At 43.0% G+C, this 22,514-nt stretch overlaps 2 protein-coding genes across 2 annotated transcripts in view; both read right to left on the reverse strand.

The window, feature by feature from the left end:
- Positions 1–11,254: 11,254 nt before the first annotated feature.
- LOC115145177 (leucine-rich repeat-containing protein 58-like) lies at positions 11,255–17,421 on the reverse strand. Its single transcript, XM_029686510.2, has 4 exons — positions 16,602–17,421; positions 12,532–12,660; positions 12,087–12,364; positions 11,255–11,858 (listed from the first exon to the last, which is right to left on the reverse strand). Exons 1-4 carry the CDS (start codon positions 17,054–17,056, stop codon positions 11,665–11,667), a joined length of 1,056 nt encoding a protein of 351 aa, XP_029542370.2. The 5' UTR covers positions 17,057–17,421; the 3' UTR covers positions 11,255–11,664.
- Positions 17,422–17,892: 471 nt separating this feature from the next.
- The window catches only part of LOC115134097 (follistatin-related protein 1-like), a 29,154-nt gene continuing 24,532 nt past the window's right edge, over positions 17,893–22,514 (reverse strand). Inside the window, exons 8-11 of the mRNA XM_029667740.2 lie at positions 22,320–22,432; positions 21,006–21,116; positions 20,628–20,722; positions 17,893–19,938 (exon numbers count right to left, since the gene is read on the reverse strand). Coding sequence (XP_029523600.1) covers positions 19,897–19,938; positions 20,628–20,722; positions 21,006–21,116; positions 22,320–22,432 — 361 coding nt within the window. The 3' untranslated portion in view covers positions 17,893–19,896. The remainder of the gene's footprint in view (positions 19,939–20,627; positions 20,723–21,005; positions 21,117–22,319; positions 22,433–22,514) is intronic.

The following is a 22,514-nucleotide window of genomic DNA, read 5'->3' on the forward strand; positions in this document are numbered from 1 at the left end:
AGTCAACACCAGGTACATTATTTTTCAGGTGCTATGATCTTTTTTTCTCTTGATTGATCCACAAAGACTGGAGGACATATGCTTTAAACATGGCTCTTCTGAACCTTGATAGTGCTGCTGCAAGTGATATATGTTTTTTTTGTGTGTTTTTATTTTAATTTAGTTTTTGAGTACATGTGCGTATGTGTGTGTGTGTATGTATATGTGTGTATGTATGTACGTATGTATGTATGTATGTATGTATGTACAGTGCCTTGCGAAAGTATTCGGCCCCCTTGAACTTTGCGACCTTTTGCCACATTTCAGGCTTCAAACATAAAAGATATAAAACTGTATTTTTTTGTGAAGAATCAACAACAAGTGGGACACAATCATGAAGTGGAACGACATTTATTGGATATTTCAAACTTTTTTAACAAATCAAAAACTGAAAAATTGGGCGTGCAAAATTATTCAGCCCCCTTAAGTTAATACTTTGTAGCGCCACCTTTTGCTGCGATTACAGCTGTAAGTCGCTTGGGGTATGTCTCTATCAGTTTTGCACATCGAGAGACTGAAATTCTTTCCCATTCCTCCTTGCAAAACAGCTCGAGCTCAGTGAGGTTGGATGGAGAGCATTTGTGAACAGCAGTTTTCAGTTCTTTCCACAGATTCTCGATTGGATTCAGGTCTGGACTTGGCCATTCTAACACCTGGATATGTTTATTTTTGAACCATTCCATTGTAGATTTTGCTTTATGTTTTGGATCATTGTCTTGTTGGAAGACAAATCTCCGTCCCAGTCTCAGGTCTTTTGCAGACTCCATCAGGTTTTCTTCCAGAATGGTCCTGTATTTGGCTCCATCCATCTTCCCATCAATTTTAACCATCTTCCCTGTCCCTGCTGAAGAAAAGCAGGCCCAAACCATGATGCTGCCACCACCATGTTTGACAGTGGGGATGGTGTGTTCAGGGTGTTGCTTTTACGCCAAACATTACATTTTGCATTGTTGTCAAAAAGTTCAATTTTGGTTTCATCTGACCAGAGCACCTTCTTCCACGTGTTTGGTGTGTCTCCCAGGTGGCTTGTGGCAAACTTTAAATGACACTTTTTATGGATATCTTTAAGAAATGGCTTTCTTCTTGCCACTCTTCCATAAAGGCCAGATTTGTGCAATATACGACTGATTGTTGTCCTATGGACAGAGTCTCCCACCTCAGCTGTAGATCTCTGCAGTTCATCCAGAGTGATCATGGGCCTCTTGGCTGCATCTCTGATCAGTCTTCTCCTTGTATGAGCTGAAAGTTTAGAAGGACGGCCAGTTCTTGGTAGATTTGCAGTGGTCTGATACTCCTTCCATTTCAATATTATCGCTTGCACAGTGCTCCTTGGGATGTTTAAAGCTTGGGAAATATTTTTGTATCCAAATCCGGCTTTAAACTTCTTCACAACAGTATCTCGGACCTGCCTGGTGTGTTCCTTGTTCTTCATGATACTCTCTGCGCTTTTAACGGACCTCTGAGACTATCACAGTGCAGGTGCATTTATACGGAGACTTGATTACACACAGGTGGATTGTATTTATCATATTTAGTCATTTAGGTCAACATTGGATCATTCAGAGATCCTCACTGAACTTCTGGAGAGAGTTTGCTGCACTGAAAGTAAAGGGGCTGAATAATTTTGCACGGCCAATTTTTCAGTTTTTGATTTGTTAAAAAGTTTGAAATATCCAATAAATGTCGTTCCACTTCATGATTGTGTCCCACTTGTTGTTGATTCTTCACAAAAAAATACAGTTTTATATCTTTACGTTTGAAGCCTGAAATGTGGCAAAAGGTCGCAAAGTTCAAGGGGGCCGAATACTTTCGCAAGGCACTGTATGTATATATATATATATATATGTACCAAGGAAAATATATAGATTAAGAAAAATAAATGCTTTTATTTGACTTTATCATTAATTTTAATTGTATTTTTATTTTTTCAAATGTATTACTATTTTTTTTACTTTTTATTTTTTTAAAGCCTGTCACATCTGTGAATGTGGAATGTGTTTTGTTGGTTGATTGAAAAACAAAAAACTTAATAAAACTTTAAATTGAAAAAAAAACATGGCTCTTCTTGACACTGCACGTGGAGATTTTTTTGTTATACAATACGAGGAACCTCCTCTTCTCACAGCCCACAAGAAGATCAAACCATTGACAGTAAAAGGGTCTGGATCTAACAACACATGTTCTAAGGTTGAGCTGCAAATTTACAGTGGGGGTGTCATGACTCATTTACACCACAAGAGGGCATTATTTACTCAGCTTTCCATTCACAGAGGTTCTGAATACATCATAAAAGAGTCAACGTGATAGGCTACTACAGTTCTGGGAATTAAAATGTTACTTAGACAGGACAGCAATATGGTCCAATTCAAGCACCTATCAATATATCACAAGTTGTAATCCCTACTTCCTCTGATCTGGCGGACTCACTAAACACATACTGCATTTGTAAATTATGTCTGAGTTTTGCAGTGTGCCCATCTGTCCGTAAAGGAAAAAACAAGTCAATCATGCTGTCTGGGTTGCTTAATATAAGAAAATTCATATGCAGTATAGTATTTACATTTTTATTTTGAAGTATGGCAACTGAGTACTTTTTTCCACCACTGTACTTAAGAACATTTAAAACCATATACTTTTAGACTTTTACTCAAGTAGTATTTTACTGGGTGACTTGTACTTTTACTTGAGTCATTTTTTATTAAGGTACAGTATCTTTACTTTTACTCAATTATGACAATTGAGTACTTTTTCCACCACTGATGTTACAACATGTCCCACCCACTGTAGTCAGCATGTTCCCGTAGCTGCAGTTCTGCACGTCCGTAGTGCTGTCTTATCCATAGAAACATAGATAATGGAGAGAAGATGACCTCAGATATCTTTATGAGCCATACCATCTTCAACTATCTTCCCACGCAGCTGCCTCCCAGTTGAACACTACTGAAATAAGTGCCCGGGTAGATGTACCGTACTTCAGCCCAGACACAAATGTGCCAGTATTGCTACGCAATGTATAATTGAAGCATTTCAACTCCATAATGAGATAACACTTTCCTGATATCAGAATTCTACAGTTACAGGAATTGATTAACATTAATGGTGAGAGCCTTCCATGGATGGTTTTACAAAAGAAGCAAGGTGTTATTTTCATTTTTTAAATGTTATTATTATCTCACAATAATTATCCAGACCATGTACAGCAAGCATAGAAATCCTATACAATTGTCTGTGGACTTCCCTTTGCCACCTGAGTCTTCTATCCTCACAGACTTTAAATTGGAATACACGGGGAATTATTTCACTCACCTATATCTCAATATAGACGTGTCATCATACAACTGGCACTGCCACTTCAGATCTGTAAGGGTTGAAGAATGCAAGCCAGGCACAGGGAAATGCGGGATTTTTGCAAGCGCATTCAGAGCAATCTGTTTATCTGTAGGATTACTTTACCATCTAATTAAGAGCCGTTTAAGAACACATTAAAGGGATCAACAATATGGAAGACAAAATAACTTTTGTACAGTTGAAGTCAGAAGTTGACATACATCTTAGCCGAAGACATTTAAACTCAGTTTTTCCACAATTCCTGACATTTAATCATAGTAAAAATTCCCTGTCTTCGGCCAGTTAGGATCACCACATTATTTTAAGAATGTGAAATGTCAAAATAATAGTAGAGAGAATTATTTATTTCAGCTTTTATTTCTTTCATCACATTCCCAGTGGGTCAGAAGTTTACATTAGTATTTGGTAGCATTGCCTTTAAATTGTTTAACTTGGGTCAAATGTTTCGGGTAGCCTTCCACAAGCTTTGCACAATAAGTTGGGTGAATTTTGGTCCATTCCTCCTGACAGAGCTGATGTAACTAGGTCAGGTCTGTAGGCCTCCTTGCTCGCACACGCTTTTTCAGTTCTGCCCACAAATGTTCTATAGGATTGAGGTCAGGGCTTCGTGATGGCCACTCCAATACCTTGACTTTGCTGTCCTTAAGCCATTTTACTACAACTTTGGAAGTATGCTTAGGGTCATTGTCCATTTGGATGACCCATTTGCGACCAAGCTTAAACTTCCTGACTGATGTCTTCAGATGTTGCTTCAATATATCCACATAATTTTCTTCCCTCATGATGCCATCTATTTTGTGAAGTGCACCAGTCCCTCCTGCAGCAAAGCATCCCCACAACATGATGCTGCCACCCATGTGCTTCACGGTTTGGATGGTGTTCTTCGGCTTGCAAGCCTCCCCTTTTTTCCTCCAAACATAACGATGGTCATTATGGTCAAACAGTTCTATTTTTGTTTCATCAGACCAGAGGACAGTTCTCCAAAAAGTATGATCTTTGTCCCCATGTGCAGTTGCAAACCGTAGTCTGGCTTTTTTATGACTGTTTTGGAGCAGTGGCTTCTTCCTTGCTGAGCAGCCTTTCGGGTTATGTCGATATAGGACTCATTTTACTGCGTAAATATATATTTTTGTACCTGTTTCCCCCAGCATCTTCACAGGGTCCTTTGCTCTTGTTCTGGGATTGATTTGCACTTTTCGCACCAAAGTACGTTCATCTCTTGGAGACAGAACACGTCTCCTTCCTGAGGGGTATGACGGCTGCGTGGTCCCATGGTGTTTATACTTGTTTGTACAGATGAACGTGATACCTTCAGGCGTTTGGAAATTTCTCCCAAGGATGAACCAGACTTGTGGAGGTCTACAATTTTTTTCTGAGGTCTTGGCTGATTTCTTTTGAATTTCCCATGATGTCAAGCAAAGTGGCACTAATGGTTTAATGGTAGGCCTTGAAATACATCCACAGGTACACCTCCAATTGACTCAAATGATGTCAATTAGCCTATCAGAATCTTCTAAAGCCATGACATCATTTTCTGGAATTTTCCAAGCTGTTTAAAGGCACAGTTAGCGTGTATGTAAACTTCTGACCCACTGGAATGTGATGCAGTGAATTATTAGTGAAATAATCTGTCTGGTAAACTATTTTTGGAAAAATGTCTTGTGTCATGCATAAAGTAGATGTCCTAACCGACTTGCCAAAACTATAGTTTCTGTTTGAAAAAAGAGTTTTAATGACTCCAACCTAAGTGTATGTAAACGTCCAACTTCAACTGTATGTGTCGGTTCTGGAATACAGTCATGTATCCATCACGACTGTTCTGCCGACGTAATCATCCGATGTGGTTTCAACAGGCTTTTCCGTTGCGATGTCGCGAAGACCCATCTGTTCTCCCCGGCCCACTAGCTTTTTGAACGCCGTGTCTCCCGCTCGCCTAGTATCGACTACCGAACGGTTCCCTGACTCACCAATTGCTGCTCATTGGACCATATGATCACTCGGCTACACAGCTGATGCCTGCTGGACTGTTCATTAACACTGTACCTCGTTTTGTCTATCTGTTGGCTCCAGCCTTGAACTCAGGTCCTGTATGTACCTAACTGTGCCCATTCAACGCCATTTACCTGTTGTTGTCTTAGCTCTCCCGATCAACACCGGTGATTGCCTTATGCCTCTCTCTAATGTCAATATGCCTTGTCTACTGCTGTTTCGGTTTGTTTTTATTGTTTTATTTCACTGTAGAGCCCCCAGTCCCGCTCAACATGCCTTTGCCCTTTTGTCCCACCCCCCACGCATGCGGTGACCTCACCTGGCTTAACTAGTGCCCCCAGAGACGCAACCTCTCTCATCATCACTCAATGCCTAGGTTTACATCCACTGTACGCACATCCTACCATACCCTTGTCTGTACACTATGCCCTGGAATCTATTCCACCATGCCCAGAAATCTGCTCCTTTTATTCTCTGTTTCCAACGCACTAGACGCCCAGTTAGCCGTACCCTTATCCTACTCCTCCTCTGTTCCTCTGGTGATGTAAAGGTTAACCCAGGCCCTGTAGCCCGAGTACTACACCTATTCCCCAGGCGCTCTCATTTGTTGACTTCTGTAACCGTAAAAGCGTTGGTTTCATGCATGTTAACATCAGAAGCCTCCTCCATAAGTTTGTTTTATTCACTGCTTTAGCACACTCCGCCAACCCTGATGTCCTAGCAATGTCTAAATCCTAAGCCCACCAAAAATTCTGAAATTTCCATCCCCCAACATTTTCCGTCAAGATAGCACTGCCAAAGGGGGCGAAGATGCAATCTACTGCAGAAATAGCCTGCAGAGTTCTCTCATACTATCCAGGTCTGTGCCCAAACTGTTTGAGCTTATACTTTTAAAATCCACCTCTCCAGAAATAAGTCTCTCACTGTTGCCGCTTGTTATGGACAGCCCTCAGCCCCCAGCTGTGCCCTGGACACCATATGTGAATCGATTGCCCCCCATCTATCTTCAGAGTTCGTTCTGTTAGGTGACCTAAACTGGGATATGCTTAACACTCGTCCTACAATCTAAGCTAGATGCCCTCAATCTCACACAAATTATCAAGGAACCTACCAGGTACAACCCTAAATCCATAAACATGGGCGCAATCATAGATATCATCCTGACCAACTTGCCCTCCAAATACACATTTGCTGTCTTCAACCAGGATCTCAGCGATCACTGCCTCATTGCCTGCTTCCGTAATGGGTCCACGGTCAAACGACCACCCCTCATCCCTGTCAAACGCTCCCTAAAATACTTCAGCGAGCAGGCCTTTCTAATCAAGCTGGCCCGGGTATCCTGGAAGGATATTGACCTTATCCTGTCAGTAGAGGATGCCTGGTTGTTCTTTTAAAGTGCTTTCCTCACCATCTTAAATAAGCATGCCCCATTCAAAAAATGTAGAACTAAGAGAGGATATAGCCCCTGGTTCACTCCTAACTTGACTGCCCTTGACCAGCACAAAAACATCCTGTGGCGTACTGCATTAGCATCAAATAGCCCTGACGATATGCAGCTTTTCAAGGAAGTCAGGAACCAATATACACAGTCAGTTAGGAAGCAAAGGCTAGCTTATTCAAACAGAAATTTGCATCCTGTAGCACTAATTCCAAAAGGTTTTGGGACACTGTAAAGTCCATGGAGAATAAGAGCACCTCCTCCCAGCTGCCCACTGCACTGAGGCTAGGAAACACTGATGTTCTGAAAGCGCTGAAAAACCTGGATCCCTACAAATCAGCTGGGCTAGAAAATCTGGACCCTATCATTCTAAAATTATCCGCCGCAATTGTTGCAACCCCTATCACTAGCCTGTTCAACCTCTCTTTCGTATCATCTGAGATCCCTAAAGATTGGAAAGCTGCCGCGGGCATCCCCCTCTTCATAGGGGGAGACACTCTAGACCCAAACTGTTACAGACCTATATCCATCCTGCCCTGCCTTTTTAAAGTTTTCAAAAGCCCAGTTAACAAACAGATCACCGACCATTTCGAATCCCACCGTACCTTCTCCGCTATGCAAATCTGGTTTCCAAGCTGGTCATGGCTGCACCTCAGCCATGTTCAAGGTCCTAAACAATATCATAACCGCCATCGATAAAAGACAGTACTGTGCAGCCGTCTTCATCGACCTGGCCAAGGCTTTCGACTCTGTCAATCACTGAATTCTTATGGGCAGACTCAATAGCCTTGGTTTCTCAAATGACTGCCTCGCCTGGTTCACCAACTACTTGATAGAGTTCAGTGTGTCAAATCGGAGGGCCTGTTGTCCAGACCTCTGGCAGTCTCTATGGGGGTGCCACAGGATTCAATTCTTGGGCCGACTCTTTTCTCTGTATATATCAATAATGTTGCTCTTGCTGCTGGTGATTCTCTAATCCACCTCTACGCAGATGACACCAATCTGTACACATCTGGAAATTCTTTGCAAACTGTGTTAACAAACCTCCAAGCTTGAATGCCATACAACTCTCCTTCCGTGGCCTCCAACTGCTCTTAAATTAAATACCAGTAAAACTAAATGCATGCTCTTCAACCGATCGCTGCCCGCACCCGCCCGCCTGACTAGCATCACTACTCTGGACGGTTCTGACTTAGAATATGTGGACAACTACAAATACCTATGTGTCTGGTTAGACTGGAAACTCTCCTTCCAGACTCACATTAAGCATCTTCAATCCAAAATTAAATCTAGAATTGGCTTCTTATTTCACAAACAAAGCTTCCTTCACTCATGCTGCCAAACATACCCTCGTCAAACTGACTATCCTACCAATCCTTGACTTCGGCAATGTCATTTAGTCTATCACAGTGTCATCAGTTTTGTCACTAAAGCCCCATATACTATCCACCAATGCAACCTGTATGATCTCGTTGGCTGGCCCTCCCTACATATCCGTCACCAAACTCACTGGCTCCAGGTCATCTATAAGTCTTTGCTAGGTACTGCCCCAACTTATCTCAGCTCACTGGTCACCATAGCAACACCCTCCGATAGCACGGGCTCCAGCAGGTATGTTTCTCTGGTCATCCACAAAGCCAACACCTACTTTGGCCACCTTTCCTCCCAGTTCTCTGCTGCCAATGACTGGAGCGAATTGCAAAAGTCACTGAAGCTGGAGACTTATATCTTCCTCACTAACTATAAACATCAGCTGTCAGAGCAGCTTACCAATCACTGCACCTGTACACAGCCCATCTGTAAATAGCCCACCCAACTACCTCATCCCCATATAGTTATTTTTTTGCTCTTTTGCACCCCAGTATCTCTACTTGCACATCATCATCTGCACATGCTAAATTCAAATTATTTCGCCACTATGGCCTATTTATTGCCTCTCGAAATTTGCACACACTGTATATAGATGTTTCTATTGTGTTATTGACTGTACGTTTGTTTATCCCATGTGTAACTCTGTGTTGTTGTTTTTGTCACAGTGCTCTGCTTTATCTTGGGCAGGTCGCAGTTGTAAATGAGGACTTGTTCTCAACTGGCCTACCTGGTTAAATAAAGGTGAAATAAAAACATGTAATAAATAAAAATGTGAAAAAGTAAGTACACTCTTTGGAAAGTGGTCATTTTTTTATTGTATTTTTTTACATATTTGGACACATGGATATTTGAGCTAAATTGCAACCAAATTAATTGATAAAGGTAACCCAATTTAACAACTCACACACAAAACATTTACTTTGAAATTGTTATGCAACTAAAATAAACAAAAATATAATTTCCTTCTGCAGAAATAATTTGTACCCCCTTGCCTTTACAATCACCTAAAATGGCTAAAATTAGGATCAGGTGCACCCAAACCGGTGACAATGATTGAGAAATCATTAGAGAGTACCTTGGGAGGGGCCAGCCTCCCATAAAGATTAGAAACTTGGTCTGGTTTGGTATTAAACATATGTGTGTGTGGTAACACATCATGCAAAGATCAAAATACCTATCCGAGGCCATCAGAATAAATATTATTCATGTCCTTGAGTCTGGGAGGGGTTACAAATACATTTCCAAGCAATTCAAAGTACATCATTTCACTGTCCGACAGATCATCTAAAAATGGAGAAAATTCCAGACCACTGGCAATCTACTTAGGACAGGTCGTCCCACCAAATTCAGCCCAAGAGCTGACCGAAAGATGCTCATAGAAGTCTCTAAGAACCCCGGGGTAACATCAAGGGATCTACATGCCACTCTTGCCACAATCAATATTGAAGTGCATGAGTCAACTGTCAGAAAGAGACACAAACACAAACTTGGCCTACATGGGTGGTCAGGAAGGAAGAAGCCTCTGCTCTCAAAAAAGAATATCAAGACAAGACTGACGTTTGACAGACAACACCTGGGTAAAGACCAAGACTACTGGAACAATAAGCTCTGGACAGATGAGTCAACGGTGGAGTTGTTTGGCCGCAATGCCAGACGCCATCTTTTTCGAGAAAGAAACACTGCCTTTTGAACAGAAGAACCTCATACCAACCGTAAAGCATGGAGGCGGTGTCATTATGGTTTGGGGCTGCCTGAGGGAACAACTTTAACGCAGCCCGGACACAGAAATATAATAAAATGGAACAAAAACAATATCATGAAGTATTACACTTTATTATCATCATGCTAAATTCTTCACATTGGAATGATTATTGCCACAATTATTGCCCCGGGTATGAACAGCTAGATGCGGCTAGATGTTCTTTACCATTCTGCCATCAGATTTGCCACCAATGCTCTTTTATAGGACACATCACATCACTGCACTCTATACTCTTCTGTAAACTGGTCATCTCTGTAAACCCGTCGCAAGACCCACTGGTGGATGCTTATTTATAAAACCCTCTTAGGCCTCACTCCCTCCTATCTGAGATATCTACTGCAGCCCTCATCCTCACAATAAAACACCCATTCTGCCAGTCATATTCTGTTAAAGGTCCCAGAGCACACACATCCCTGGGTCGCTAGTCTTTTCAGTTCGCTGCAGTTAGCGACTGGAACGAGCTGCAACAAACACTCAAACTGGACAGTTTTATCTCAATCTCTTCATTCAAAGACTCATTCATGGATTCTATTACTGACAGTAGTGGCTGCTTGGCGTGATGTATTGTTGTCTCTACCTTCTTGCCCTTTGTGCTGTTGTCGGTGCCCAAAATGTTTGTACCCTGCTGCTACCATGATGTGCTGCTGCCATGTTGTGTTGCTACCATGCTGTGTTGTCATGTGTTGCTGCCATGCTATGTTGTTGTCATGGGCCTCTCTTTATGTAGTGTTGTCTTGTCTCCCTTGTCGTGATGTGTGTTATGTCCTATAATGTTATTTATTTTTTAATCCCAGCCCCCGTCCCCGCAGGAGGCCTTTTGCCTTTTGATAGGCCATCATTGTAAATAAGAATATGACTTGCTTAGTTAAATAAAGGTTCAATAACAAATTAATAAAATAAAAAAAGCATTATCTTATGTATCCAGTTAACAGAACAGTACTCATGTCAATGATATACTGTATTTATACAATCAACAGATATAATATATAGATATTCATTTCGATTTATTCAAATAAATTATTTTTAAAAATAAAAATAAAACCAATGTAAAACATTTAATTCACAGTACAAGCTCTGGATTAGTATCTTTGAGCAAGAGATCCTCACATTAACATACACAACTTTCCCCTTGGTTTGTAACAACACAAATTGTTGTTTTGTGAGATAAGGGAAGGCATTAATGCCTGGTGTGTAAATGCTACAGGGGACAGAGACTACTGTATATTAGGATTACATGTGCGAGCAGCCAAAGTGTCAATAGAAGTATGACGGTTAAAGGGTAACTGTTAAGAGAGGTGATTTAAAAAAAAAAGAAGCATGGAACACATTCTGCGTTTCTGAATCTATATTGTAAATTCATTCATCCCTTCATGTTAACACAGAAACTACAAACTGAGGCTCTACATTAAAATACATTTGATGAGTGCTCCACAACAAAATCAGTCCTCCATAAGCTTCAGTTAGATGTTTAAAACACTACGGCTCAAAAAAAAAAAAGATAAACTGTGGTTCATTTACTTTACAATCACTCCTTGAGGAATCCTACATCTCATGTTGAATGTGGCACTCTATTGGAAGTGAACAGCTCAGTGTCGGTGTTTATCGTGTATGGCACAGGAGAAGTTGAGTTAGTCAGGTGAGTTGGGAGTCATGGAAACTGTCCATCATCCAGTATGTGTGTCAGTGAACTCGAGGTCCTTTCACGTTCCACTTTCTTCTATCCCAGAAGCACTCTCTGCAGCCTGTTGGCCGACACGCACTTCTCGTCCTCCGACTCAGCGTCGCTCTGCGGGTTGGAGCTGCAGGGAGAGGTGCATTCTGGGGAGCACAGGTAGTGCATGAAGGGTAGCCGATATTTCCCGCAAAAGTCCACAAACTTGATGTGCCTCACACATGAGTCAAAGTACACACCTGAGAGGAAGGAGACAAGTAGCACAACAATATGAGAACAATACAAATATCTCAAGCTTTGATTTTATTTTCAAAGAGGATTTTTGAACATGTTTCATTTGAATTTTATCCTCAAGTTATTGAGGAGGACCAGCCTCCTCTTCCTCCCTGGACGAGCCTCATCTGATCCACTCACAAATACTAGTACATAAGTATGTAACCTAAACCTGTCCCCTCTCCTCCACTTACCGGTACATTTAGGGTTGGGACACTTGCTGGCCAGGTCCAGGTAATGCACCAGGTTTCCAGGCAGATAATTGGTGTGGTAGGGCAGGTTGCAGGACTTGATGGTCCGTCCGGCCAGCTCCAACAGGGAGGGAGGGTCGTAAGTCATGTCCTTGATGAAGCGGACCACCAGGGGGTTGCCGCGGAGACTGAGCTCCTGCAGGTGCACCAGGCTGAGGATCTCCCGCGGGAGGTAGGTGAGTAGGTTGTTATGGAGACTGAGGCAGCGCAGGGAGTAGAGTCTACAAACAGACATATTCAGACATGACAGTGAATCATGGCTTTAGCTCAGCAGGCTAACACAGTCTTATGACACACAGGAGACCCAAGTTAAAAAAGAAAAAAATAACTGTCGGTCAAATTAATAAATTATGTAAAGTCAGTGTTTCTCTTATGGGATGGCCCTCACCTGGTGAGTTGGGGGGGTACACTTTGTATCCGGTTGTCACAAAGGACCAAGTATCTGAGACCGCGAAGGCTGGCCAGCTCTGGGGGGATGGAGGTGATGAGGTTCCCACCCAAATAAAGCATCTCCAGACTGCATCAGATCAGAGAAAAAAAATATGTTTTTCTTCACGCTTGGAATGACAGGGAACATTGCTAAATTAACACACAGATGTAGTATCTTAATTTGAACCAGTTTTCTACAGCATAAAAATAATCTAATCCCGCAGCAACAGGAAATGTGAATTATTACGTGGATTATATAATGCACAATGTTCAAAGGTCAAGAATGGCCAAACAGTTGTCTAAATCCAGAAGAAGCATGTTGAAATTCCAGGGTTCAAAGATTGGACTGAGTGGTCTGTTTGTTTTTGGAGAATCGCTGTGATAAGTTGACACACATACTAAACTCTTGAACACCTCCAGAGCGAACACCTGCCAACTTTCTCTGATAAAGCTGACAACAGAAGAAAAAGAGAGGAGATAAAGGGAGAGTTAGTTAAGAATTTAACTCCAGTGTTTTGACAATTTATGTCAACGGAAGAGATACAGAATGAAGAGAAGAGATGATTGTAAAAGAACTCTGATTGTAAAACATCTCCTTTTAGAAGGAGATTGAGAGAGAGAGAGAGAGAGATAGAGAGAGAACGAGAAATCCTGTGAGAGAAACGTCAAGATGGGAGGCCTTATGATGCAAAGCACAGTTGCTAATTTAGCCTCAATACAGTCTGAAACTGCTGTATGCTTTTGGGGGGTGTCCAATTGACCTTCTCATCTTATCTTTAGTCTATAACTTATTATCCACTCTATTCTTCCAATCTTCGCTCTCTCTCCCCGCTACTCTCTGCTCTTCCATCCTATCATCTCTTCCCTCTGCTCAAACCTTCTCCAACCTATCTCCTGATTCTGCCTCCTCAACCCTCCTCTCCTCCCTTTCTGCATCCCTTGATTCTCTATGTCCTCTATCCTCCAGGCCGGCTCGGTCCTCCCCCTCCTGCTCCGTGGCTCGACGACTCATTGCGAGCTCACAGAACAGGGCTCCGGGCAGCCGAGCGGAAATGGAGGAAAACTTGCCTCCCTGCGGACCTGGCATCCTTTCACTCCCTCCTCTCTACATTTTCCTCTTCTGTCTCTGCTGCTAAAGCCACTTTCTACCACTCTAAATTCCAAGCATCTGCCTCTAACCCTAGGAAGCTCTTTGCCACCTTCTCCTCCCTCCTGAATCCTCCTCCCCCTCCCCCCTCCTCCCTCTCTGCAGATGACTTCGTCAACCATTTTGAAAAGAAGGTCGACGACATCCGATCCTCGTTTGCTAAGTCAAACGACACCGCTGGTTCTGCTCACACTGCCCTACCCTGTGCTCTGACCTCTTTCTCCCCTCTCTCTCCAGATGAAATCTTGCGTCTTGTGACGGCCGGCCGCCCAACAACCTGCCCGCTTGACCCTATTCCCTCCTCTCTTCTCCAGACCATTTCCGGAGACCTTCTCCCTTACCTCACCTCGCTCATCAACTCATCCCTGACCGCTGGCTACGTCCCTTCTGTCTTCAAGAGAGCGAGAGTTGCACCCCTTCTGAAAAAACCTACACTCGATCCCTCCGATGTCAACAACTTCAGACCAGTATCCCTTCTTTCTTTTCTCTCCAAAACTCTTGAACGTGCCGTCCTTGGCCAGCTCTCCCGCTATCTCTCTCAGAATGACCTTCTTGATCCAAATCAGTCAGGTTTCAAGACTAGTCATTCAACTGAGACTGCTCTTCTCTGTATCACGGAGGCCCTCCGCACTCTCTCTCCTCTGCTCTCATCCTTCTAGACCTATCGGCTGCCTTCGATACTGTGAACCATCAGATCCTCCTCTCCACCCTCTCCGAGTTGGGCATCTCCGGCGCGGCCCACGCTTGGATTGCGTCCTACCTGACAGGTCGCTCCTACCAGGTGGCGTGGCGAGAATCTGTCTCCTCACCACGCGCTCTCACCACTGGCGTCCCCCAGGGCTCTGTTCTAGGCCCTCTCCTATTCTCGCTATACACCAAGTCACTTGGCTCTGTCATAACCTCACATGGTCTCTCCTATCATTGCTATGCAGACGACACACAATTAATCTTCTCCTTTCCCCCTTCTGATGACCAGGTGGCGAAACGCATCTCTGCATGTCTGGCAGACATATCAGTGTGGATGACGGATCACCACCTCAAGCTGAACCTCGGCAAGACGGAGCTGCTCTTCCTCCCGGGGAAGGACTGCCCATTCCATGATCTCGCCATCACGGTTGACAACTCCATTGTGTTCTCCTCCCAGAGCGCTAAGAACCTTGGCGTGATCCTGGACAACACCCTGTCGTTCTCAACTAACATCAAGGCGGTGGCCCGTTCTTGTAGGTTCATGCTCTACAACATCCGCAGAGTACGACCCTGCCTCACACAGGAAGCAGCGCAGGTCCTAATCCAGGCACTTGTCATCTCCTGTCTGGATTACTGCAACTCGCTGTTGGCTGGGCTCCCTGCCTGTGCCATTAAACCCCTACAACTCATCCAGAACGCCGCAGCCCGTCTGGTGTTCAACCTTCCCAAGTTCTCTCACGTCACCCCGCTCCTCTGCTCTCTCCACTGGCTTCCAGTTGAAGCTCGCATCCGCTACAAGACCATGGTGCTTGCCTACGGAGCTGTGAGGGGAACGGCACCTCAGTACCTCCAGGCTCTGATCAGGCCCTACACCCAAACAAGGGCACTGCGTTCATCCACCTCTGGCCTGCTCGCCTCCCTACCACTGAGGAAGTACAGTTCCCGCTCAGCCCAGTCAAAACTGTTCGCTGCTCTGGCCCCCCAATGGTGGAACAAACTCCCTCACGATGCCAGGACAGCGGAGTCAATCACCACCTTCCGGAGACACCTGAAACCCCACCTCTTTCAGGAATACCTAGGATAGGATAAAGTAATCCTTCTCACCCCCTTTAAAAGATTTAGATGCACTATTGTAAAGTGGCTGTTCCACTGGATGTCTTAAGGTGAACGCACCAATTTGTAAGTCGCTCTGGATAAGAGCGTCTGCTAAATGACTTAAATGTAAATGTAAATGTATTCCAAGTCCTAAACCCCCATTTTCCTCTCTCATGGTGCCAGTCCCCCACTGTGGGCAATATGTCAAATGACCTTGTTTTGTAACATGGCACACAGCCAGCCAGACAGGCTAAGCTACACTGATGAGCTGATTCCAAAGATTTGTGTCAATGCAGCACCAAGATGTGGAACCTATCTAGCTGAATACAGCAACAGCATTGATTTTATGCAAATGTATATGCCCGTTATCTTAACCCTCGCCATCTAGTTCCTGAATGCACACCTTGACATTACCGCTGTAATTCAAGCCTATAATAATGGCTATTATGGGCATGCTATTATAAGGTAAGGCGCAGGTAGCCTAGCGATTAAGAGTGATGGGTTTGTTAGTGGCAGGCGGCTGGTTCGAATCCCTGACCTATGTGAACAATCTGTCGATGAGTCCTTGAACAAGGCACTCAACCCTAATGGCTCGTATTTTACATTTTTATTTAACCCTTATTTAACTAGGCAAACCAGTTAAGAACAAATGCTTATTTGCAATGACCGCCTACACCCGCCAAACCCAGACGACGCTGGGCCAATTGTGCGCCGCCCTATGGGACTCTCGTTCTGGTTAAGAGTGTATGCTAAATGACTAAAATATATTTGATAAGGGCAACGTAACCTTGATGTGGCGATTTCTTTATTCACATTTGAGCGTCCCAACGTTACGCTATTAGAAGCAACGAGTGTATAAGCTCAGAAGCTTAAAAGCTTAAAGCTCATCTAAATGTCAACAACCTCACTTCGTCATGCATAGATGTTGTTGTTTGTTAAAAGTCCCCATTTATATTAAGTGCCTATATAAAACCCATGATCGCATGGTAATTAACGTTACATGGGGTACTATGGTGTAAGCAGTTAGTTTCATTGTAACTAATACCGTTAGCCTACACTATTACAACTCTATTGCCGCTATAATGTATCAGTAGTCTTACCTGGTAACATTTTCTATCTCTGAGGGGATAGCTTTGAGTCTATTACCCCCAAGAGACAGATATTTTAATCGCTGGAGTTTTAGAAACTGAATGGGCACCTCTTCAAATATATTCCCACTGAAGTTCAATGTGTCTATCTGCATGGACCCAAATTCCTTTGGGAACGAGAATTCGTTCAAACGGTTGTTCTTGGCTATGAGTGTTTTGAGGTTTGACAAACGTTGAATGTCCTCACAGAGAACCGTTAATCCATTGTTGCTTATATCCAGAACTTCCAAATTGGAGAATAGACATACCGAAGCGGGAAACACAATCAGTCGGTTGTTATACAGGTAGAGTTGTTGGGTCACTCTCCTCCGTTCGTCACCGACAGTGTCCAAATTTAAGCTCTCCAGATTCAGATGGGACATGTCCAAAATGCAACCCCCCTGATCAACTGTTGCAAACAGCTCCATATTCAATACCAATTGCTATCCAGCGAGTTCAAAAATATGAATGAATTAAGTGTTGTTTTTTTTACAAAGTATAAGCTCTTTCAGCACTGGTCAAGACCGTATAAAGCCTCTCTACGCATTGTGCTAATCTGCAAATAAATGTCCATTAAATACAGACCGCAGTCACACCACGGACCGTACACGCACAGCTGTCACATTGGCATCGCGTTCACATGTAGCCGGTGTAACAAGGCTGGTCAAGCTTTAGATTCTCCGCCCCCAGTTTAAATTAACCCGTGCATGCCTGCTTGCTCTGGTGCCACAGAACGTCTCCATGTCCAGAAATCACGTTTGCGCGTTTGTGGATGCTTTGTAAACGGTTATCTGTTTTCACACTGAAATACATGGTCAATTAACTTTGCAATTGGACACCCCAGCTCTCGTTTCTATCAGCCTACGAGGAACCATATCTAATATTTTGTCATATGCCCTACTAGTTTTAGTGGTAGACCTTATGTCACAAAGGTCTGGATACATGTGAAATCATAAAATACATGTGAAATGATATAATGACCATTATAAGCCGTGGTGTATGAGACCGTATACCACGGGTATGACAAAATATGTATTGTTTATCGTTCGTATTACTTTGTAACCAGTTTATAATAGCAATAAGACACCTCGGGGATTTGTGGTATATGGCCAGTACACCACCGCGAAGGGCTGAATCCATGCCCTCTGCGTTGCGTTCGTGTATAAGAACAGCACTTAGCCGTGGTATATTGGCCATATACCACACCCAGTACACACACATTCAGTCAAAAGTGTATTAATAAAAATGTGCATAACCATTCCAGTACGTCTATTAAATGTGTTTATTGACATGTATAATGCTTGCATAACTGTTTGACAATACAGTAGTCTTAATAATCAACAGGGAGTAAATGTTTAATGAAAAGTCTCCTGTAACGAAGCAAACAAAGTGAGCTGGTATTATTCTAAAAGTGAGACAATAGCACATAACAAACAAAAGAAACACAGGTTACTAACTTCAATTAGACCATACATTTGGCATGGTTTCATAGTGACAGACGTCCCGAGGTCTTAGTGAAAATGTAAGGCACTTACTTTCTAAAGGTTACTACACATACCGTACCTCAGGTATCTTGCATTTGAACTTTGGTTTCAGTTATGCCATCAAACATGTTTTGTAGAAGTTGTTTTTCCCAATCCTTGTGCCCGAACAAAGTCATCCAACCAAAGCACCTATATCCCGAGAGACCGCCGTGCATCAGCTCCCCAAAAGACACATCAACGATCAAATGAATTGCAGTACTGTTGGCAAAGCATGCACAGACGATGTATGTCTCAGACGGACCACACAATCGTGTATTTCAAATGAGTAAGAGTGACCCATAGCACTGGAGTGTAATCAAGTACTATTATCCTGTTCATTACAAATCCACACACTTCATCCACTACATCAACATATTTTTCTAGTTTGCTCACATCTGCAGCATCCTTGAAATACCCCCCCCCCCCCCCCCCCCCCCGGGTTTGAGAAGGAGACTCAAACGTTATCACGAACTCTCCTAGCAATACAGTACTGTCACTACAGTGATTCAAACAAACACCATCTATGTGTTTTGGTAGCCTGGATCCATACTGAATTCTTCAGTTTCACTTCACAATCCAAATCCGTATCCAGGCTAGTGCTTTGGCATTCGATTCATTTTATGGAGTAATAACTCTTACAACCCCGTTGATAGAAAAGCCATTTGTAAACAGATGGACAGCATTACCCCATCAGTGTGAACATGCAGCCTACAGATTGAACCCTATCATTTTTTATTTTTTTGACCTTTATTTAACTAGGCAAGTCAGTTAAGAACAAATTCTTATTTTCAATGACGGCCTAGGAACAGTGGGTTAACTGCCTGTTCAGGGGCAGAACAACAGATGTTGTACCTTGTCAGCTAGGGGGTTTTGAACTTGCAACCTTCCGGTTACTAGTCCAACGCTCTAACCACTAGGCTACCTCAGAAAATAGAGCTGGAATACAAGTTCTTGTCTAAGACTGAGTGTGGACTTTCTTAATTTCCCTTTTCCTAACAGATTGAACCCTGGCACCATCAGATGTTATGGGTCAATGGGTTTTTACTGTATATATTACAGATATGATATGAGTAGTAACACTGCCAGGCAAGTGTAATCACACTGTTGATGGATTTACAATGGTATTCAGGTACATTTACAACTCAGCCATGTGTTCATCCTTCATGTGATTTACTGGCCCAATAAAATACCCAGGTGTCTGGAAGAGCAACCCTGTAAGGTCAATGCATCTGATTATGCTTTCTCGCCGAATTGCTTATCTCAACCCTCTGTGATGTGGTTGGGTATGTGACGTGGCAACTGTGAAGTAATTTTTCTTTTAACAGTAGTTCTTACAACTTGTGCTTTCCTTATTATGTCCAATTCACACACTCTTCTCTTTTCTATAGATGAGCTAATTTGACTGACAGAAAACAAAAACAACAAATTAACTCAAATGAATACAAATATTACCCCACCACTAGGTGACATGGATTCTTACCAAGTCTTCGGAGTGTTACTCAAATAGGATAACAGGACTGTGTTTGATGGTACGGTACACACAATTCAACTAGTCTCCCCTATACACAATCATATTACAATAGACATTGGTACAGTTTAAAAAAAATCATAATAATTAACATTTTAAAATCTAAAAACAATAGTGATGTATTCCTTTAGCAACAGTACAAGCTCCAAAGCTTCAGCCAGATAGTGATTGTTGATGGTGGGACTGAAAGAGGGCTCTCTCTCTCTCTCTCTCTCTCTCAAATGTCCTTAGTGCTCACTTTCATCTTCTCCACACTTTCCTAACAGGAGTTAAAGGAACAAGATTATTGGCTACTGTAGTACAAGTACCCTTATGATACACCGTGTACACAGCATGGGTTCATATCGTTTAAAATACATTAGCTGCTCTTGGTTGAGCTTGCCTGACGCGATGGAACCAATGGAATAGTCCCATATGTGCAAACAGTAGTACTAAAAAGAAAGCAAAACCCAGAAAGCAAAACCCAGATCTGATGTACAGTAAAGACACAGCCAAAAAGTGAGACATACCTAGAAGCATGGGCATGTAAACTTTGCCAAATATCGGCTATGATTATTACAGTAATTGACTCATAAAGTTCTAAGTACAGGTGTGTGTATTGTATAAGTACACAGCCTCATTGACCTATACTGTTACTTAAAGGGGCAAGCCACGATTGAAACAATAACACTTCTTAAGTGTTTCGATTAAAAGCTGAGGGATGGGCTGGAGAAATGTACTGTAACCACTCTCAAATTCATAGACAGAGCTATGGATGTAAGGACTGACCATCCATTATATCAGAATTATAGTTTAAACATGTTTTGAGGCATTTACAAATTTTACTCTTTAAGAGTCAATGGGTACATATAATTATTTATAAGTCCAAAAATATATGTAGCAACTGCAGATTGCCCCTTTAACAAGTACCAGCAAAACGTAATGTGCTATTCATTGTTCCAGACTAACCTGATGTTTATTGAGCTCAGCCACTCGCCGTGTCCACTCCTCCTCTGTCATCTCCTGGTCAGCACCTTCAGTCTTCTCCACAGCAGGCACCTTATCTGCAGGGAGGGAGGGAGGGAGGGAGAAATAGAGAGAGAGAGAAAAAGCGAGAGAGAGAAAGAGAGAGAGAAAGATAGTGAGGAGAGGGGACAGAGGAAGCGAGACACAAGCCAATATGGACAGGGAGAGAGAGAGAGAGAGTGATAAAGCGAGGAAGAGACAGACATAAATAGAGAGGGAGAGAGAAAGAACATAATTCATCTTAGCGCACAATCCCCTCACACTATGACCTAGATCAGTAAGGGCCTACTATAAAGGCAGGTGTAAGACAGCTAGTCTCACCTTCACAGGTCACAGCTGTGCAGACCCAGTTCCCACAGGCACAGACACAGCGGTTACACTCCACCTGAGTCTCTGCCCCGTCCTCATAGGTCTCATCCTCCAGGGCACACTCTACAGGAAGCAGATAACAGGAAGTCAATGGACATCACAGGAAATTACATTTTGATCAGTAACAGCACAGAGTTTTCAAACCCAGAGATCAAAGAGGCCAATACTTTTGGGAGCGCCTTGCGAAGCAGTCTCAATGGACCAGACCGGGTTTTGGGAAATCAGTAGGAGAAGTGAAAATGATTCCTTATTTGTGAATGTTCTTTAAATGTAAGAACCGATAACGAGAAGCAGGTACAGGGAGTTTAACATTTTGTTGGGTTCTGAGAATGAGAAATATACTTATTCATGTCACTGAGGGAGAGAGGGTGATGTATAACGTTTACATTATGTCAGGATATGTTATTGTTAGCCATCAGGGATCCCATGGGAGGGATCCTCTGGGATGAGAAGAGACACAGTCTGGTACCAGTCACCATAACAGCCGTGAGTTGGGGAGGAGTGATCACTTTGGGGTAGATGTGAGGTTAGATGAAGTGAGGAAGAACAGATATCACTGTTCATGATGTGTAGGAGGAGACTCAGCATAGTTAAATATCAGTGCTTGTGTGAATACCTGGTCGCCTGATGCAGCTGTATTGGTCCTCTGGGAAGAATAAACTTGGTTAAGCTTTCATAGTGTCCGTAGAGTTTTTACTCTGAAGATTAGAACCTAACAATTTAAAGAACGGACATGGAACAGGACCAGCGTCAGAACGGGGGGAACAAAACGACATGCCGACAATATGCTGAAGCGGGGAACAGAGCTGGTGAACAGACAGATATAGGGGAGGTAATGAGAGCAGGTGATTGTGTCCAGGTGAGTCCAAATAATCGCAGATACGCGTGACGAGGGAAGCAGGTGTGTGTAATGATGGTGGCAGGAGTGCGTACTGCTGGGCAGCCTCAGAGCGGGAGCAGGCGTGACACTCAATCGATAGACACAACCTATAGACCCGATGACGTGTTTCTGCGCATAACCATAGATAGCTAACGTTGCCATGACATTGCCTACAAGCGTAATCGGGGATCTTTATTGGAGAAGCAGTTTCTGGACATCTTAATTTTAATTTTCTTTGGTAACAGTATTTCATTTATGAAAGGGTCTTTTTTTAATGTGTTTTTAAAATGGTCGAATAATCAAATCACATTTTTAAAAATGTAGGGATTGAACACGGGACATAGAAAAACACAACAGGAAGATACTGTATATGGTGTCAGTCTTACTTCTCTCTGGTGGGTTGAAGCCAGGCTTGAAGCAGTTTAGGAACTCATCGAAGCTCAACTTCCAGTCCGTGTTCTCATCTGAGAGCTCGATGAGGGCATCCACACACAGGCTCCTAGACACCAACAGGAGAGGTGGGGTCATGAACAATAGGACCAATAAGACACAGGAGGGAAATACAGTTAAACAGACTACTG

The sequence above is a fragment of the Oncorhynchus nerka genome, linkage group LG2, assembly GCF_034236695.1.
Source record: "Oncorhynchus nerka isolate Pitt River linkage group LG2, Oner_Uvic_2.0, whole genome shotgun sequence".
Lineage (NCBI taxonomy): Eukaryota > Metazoa > Chordata > Actinopteri > Salmoniformes > Salmonidae > Oncorhynchus > Oncorhynchus nerka.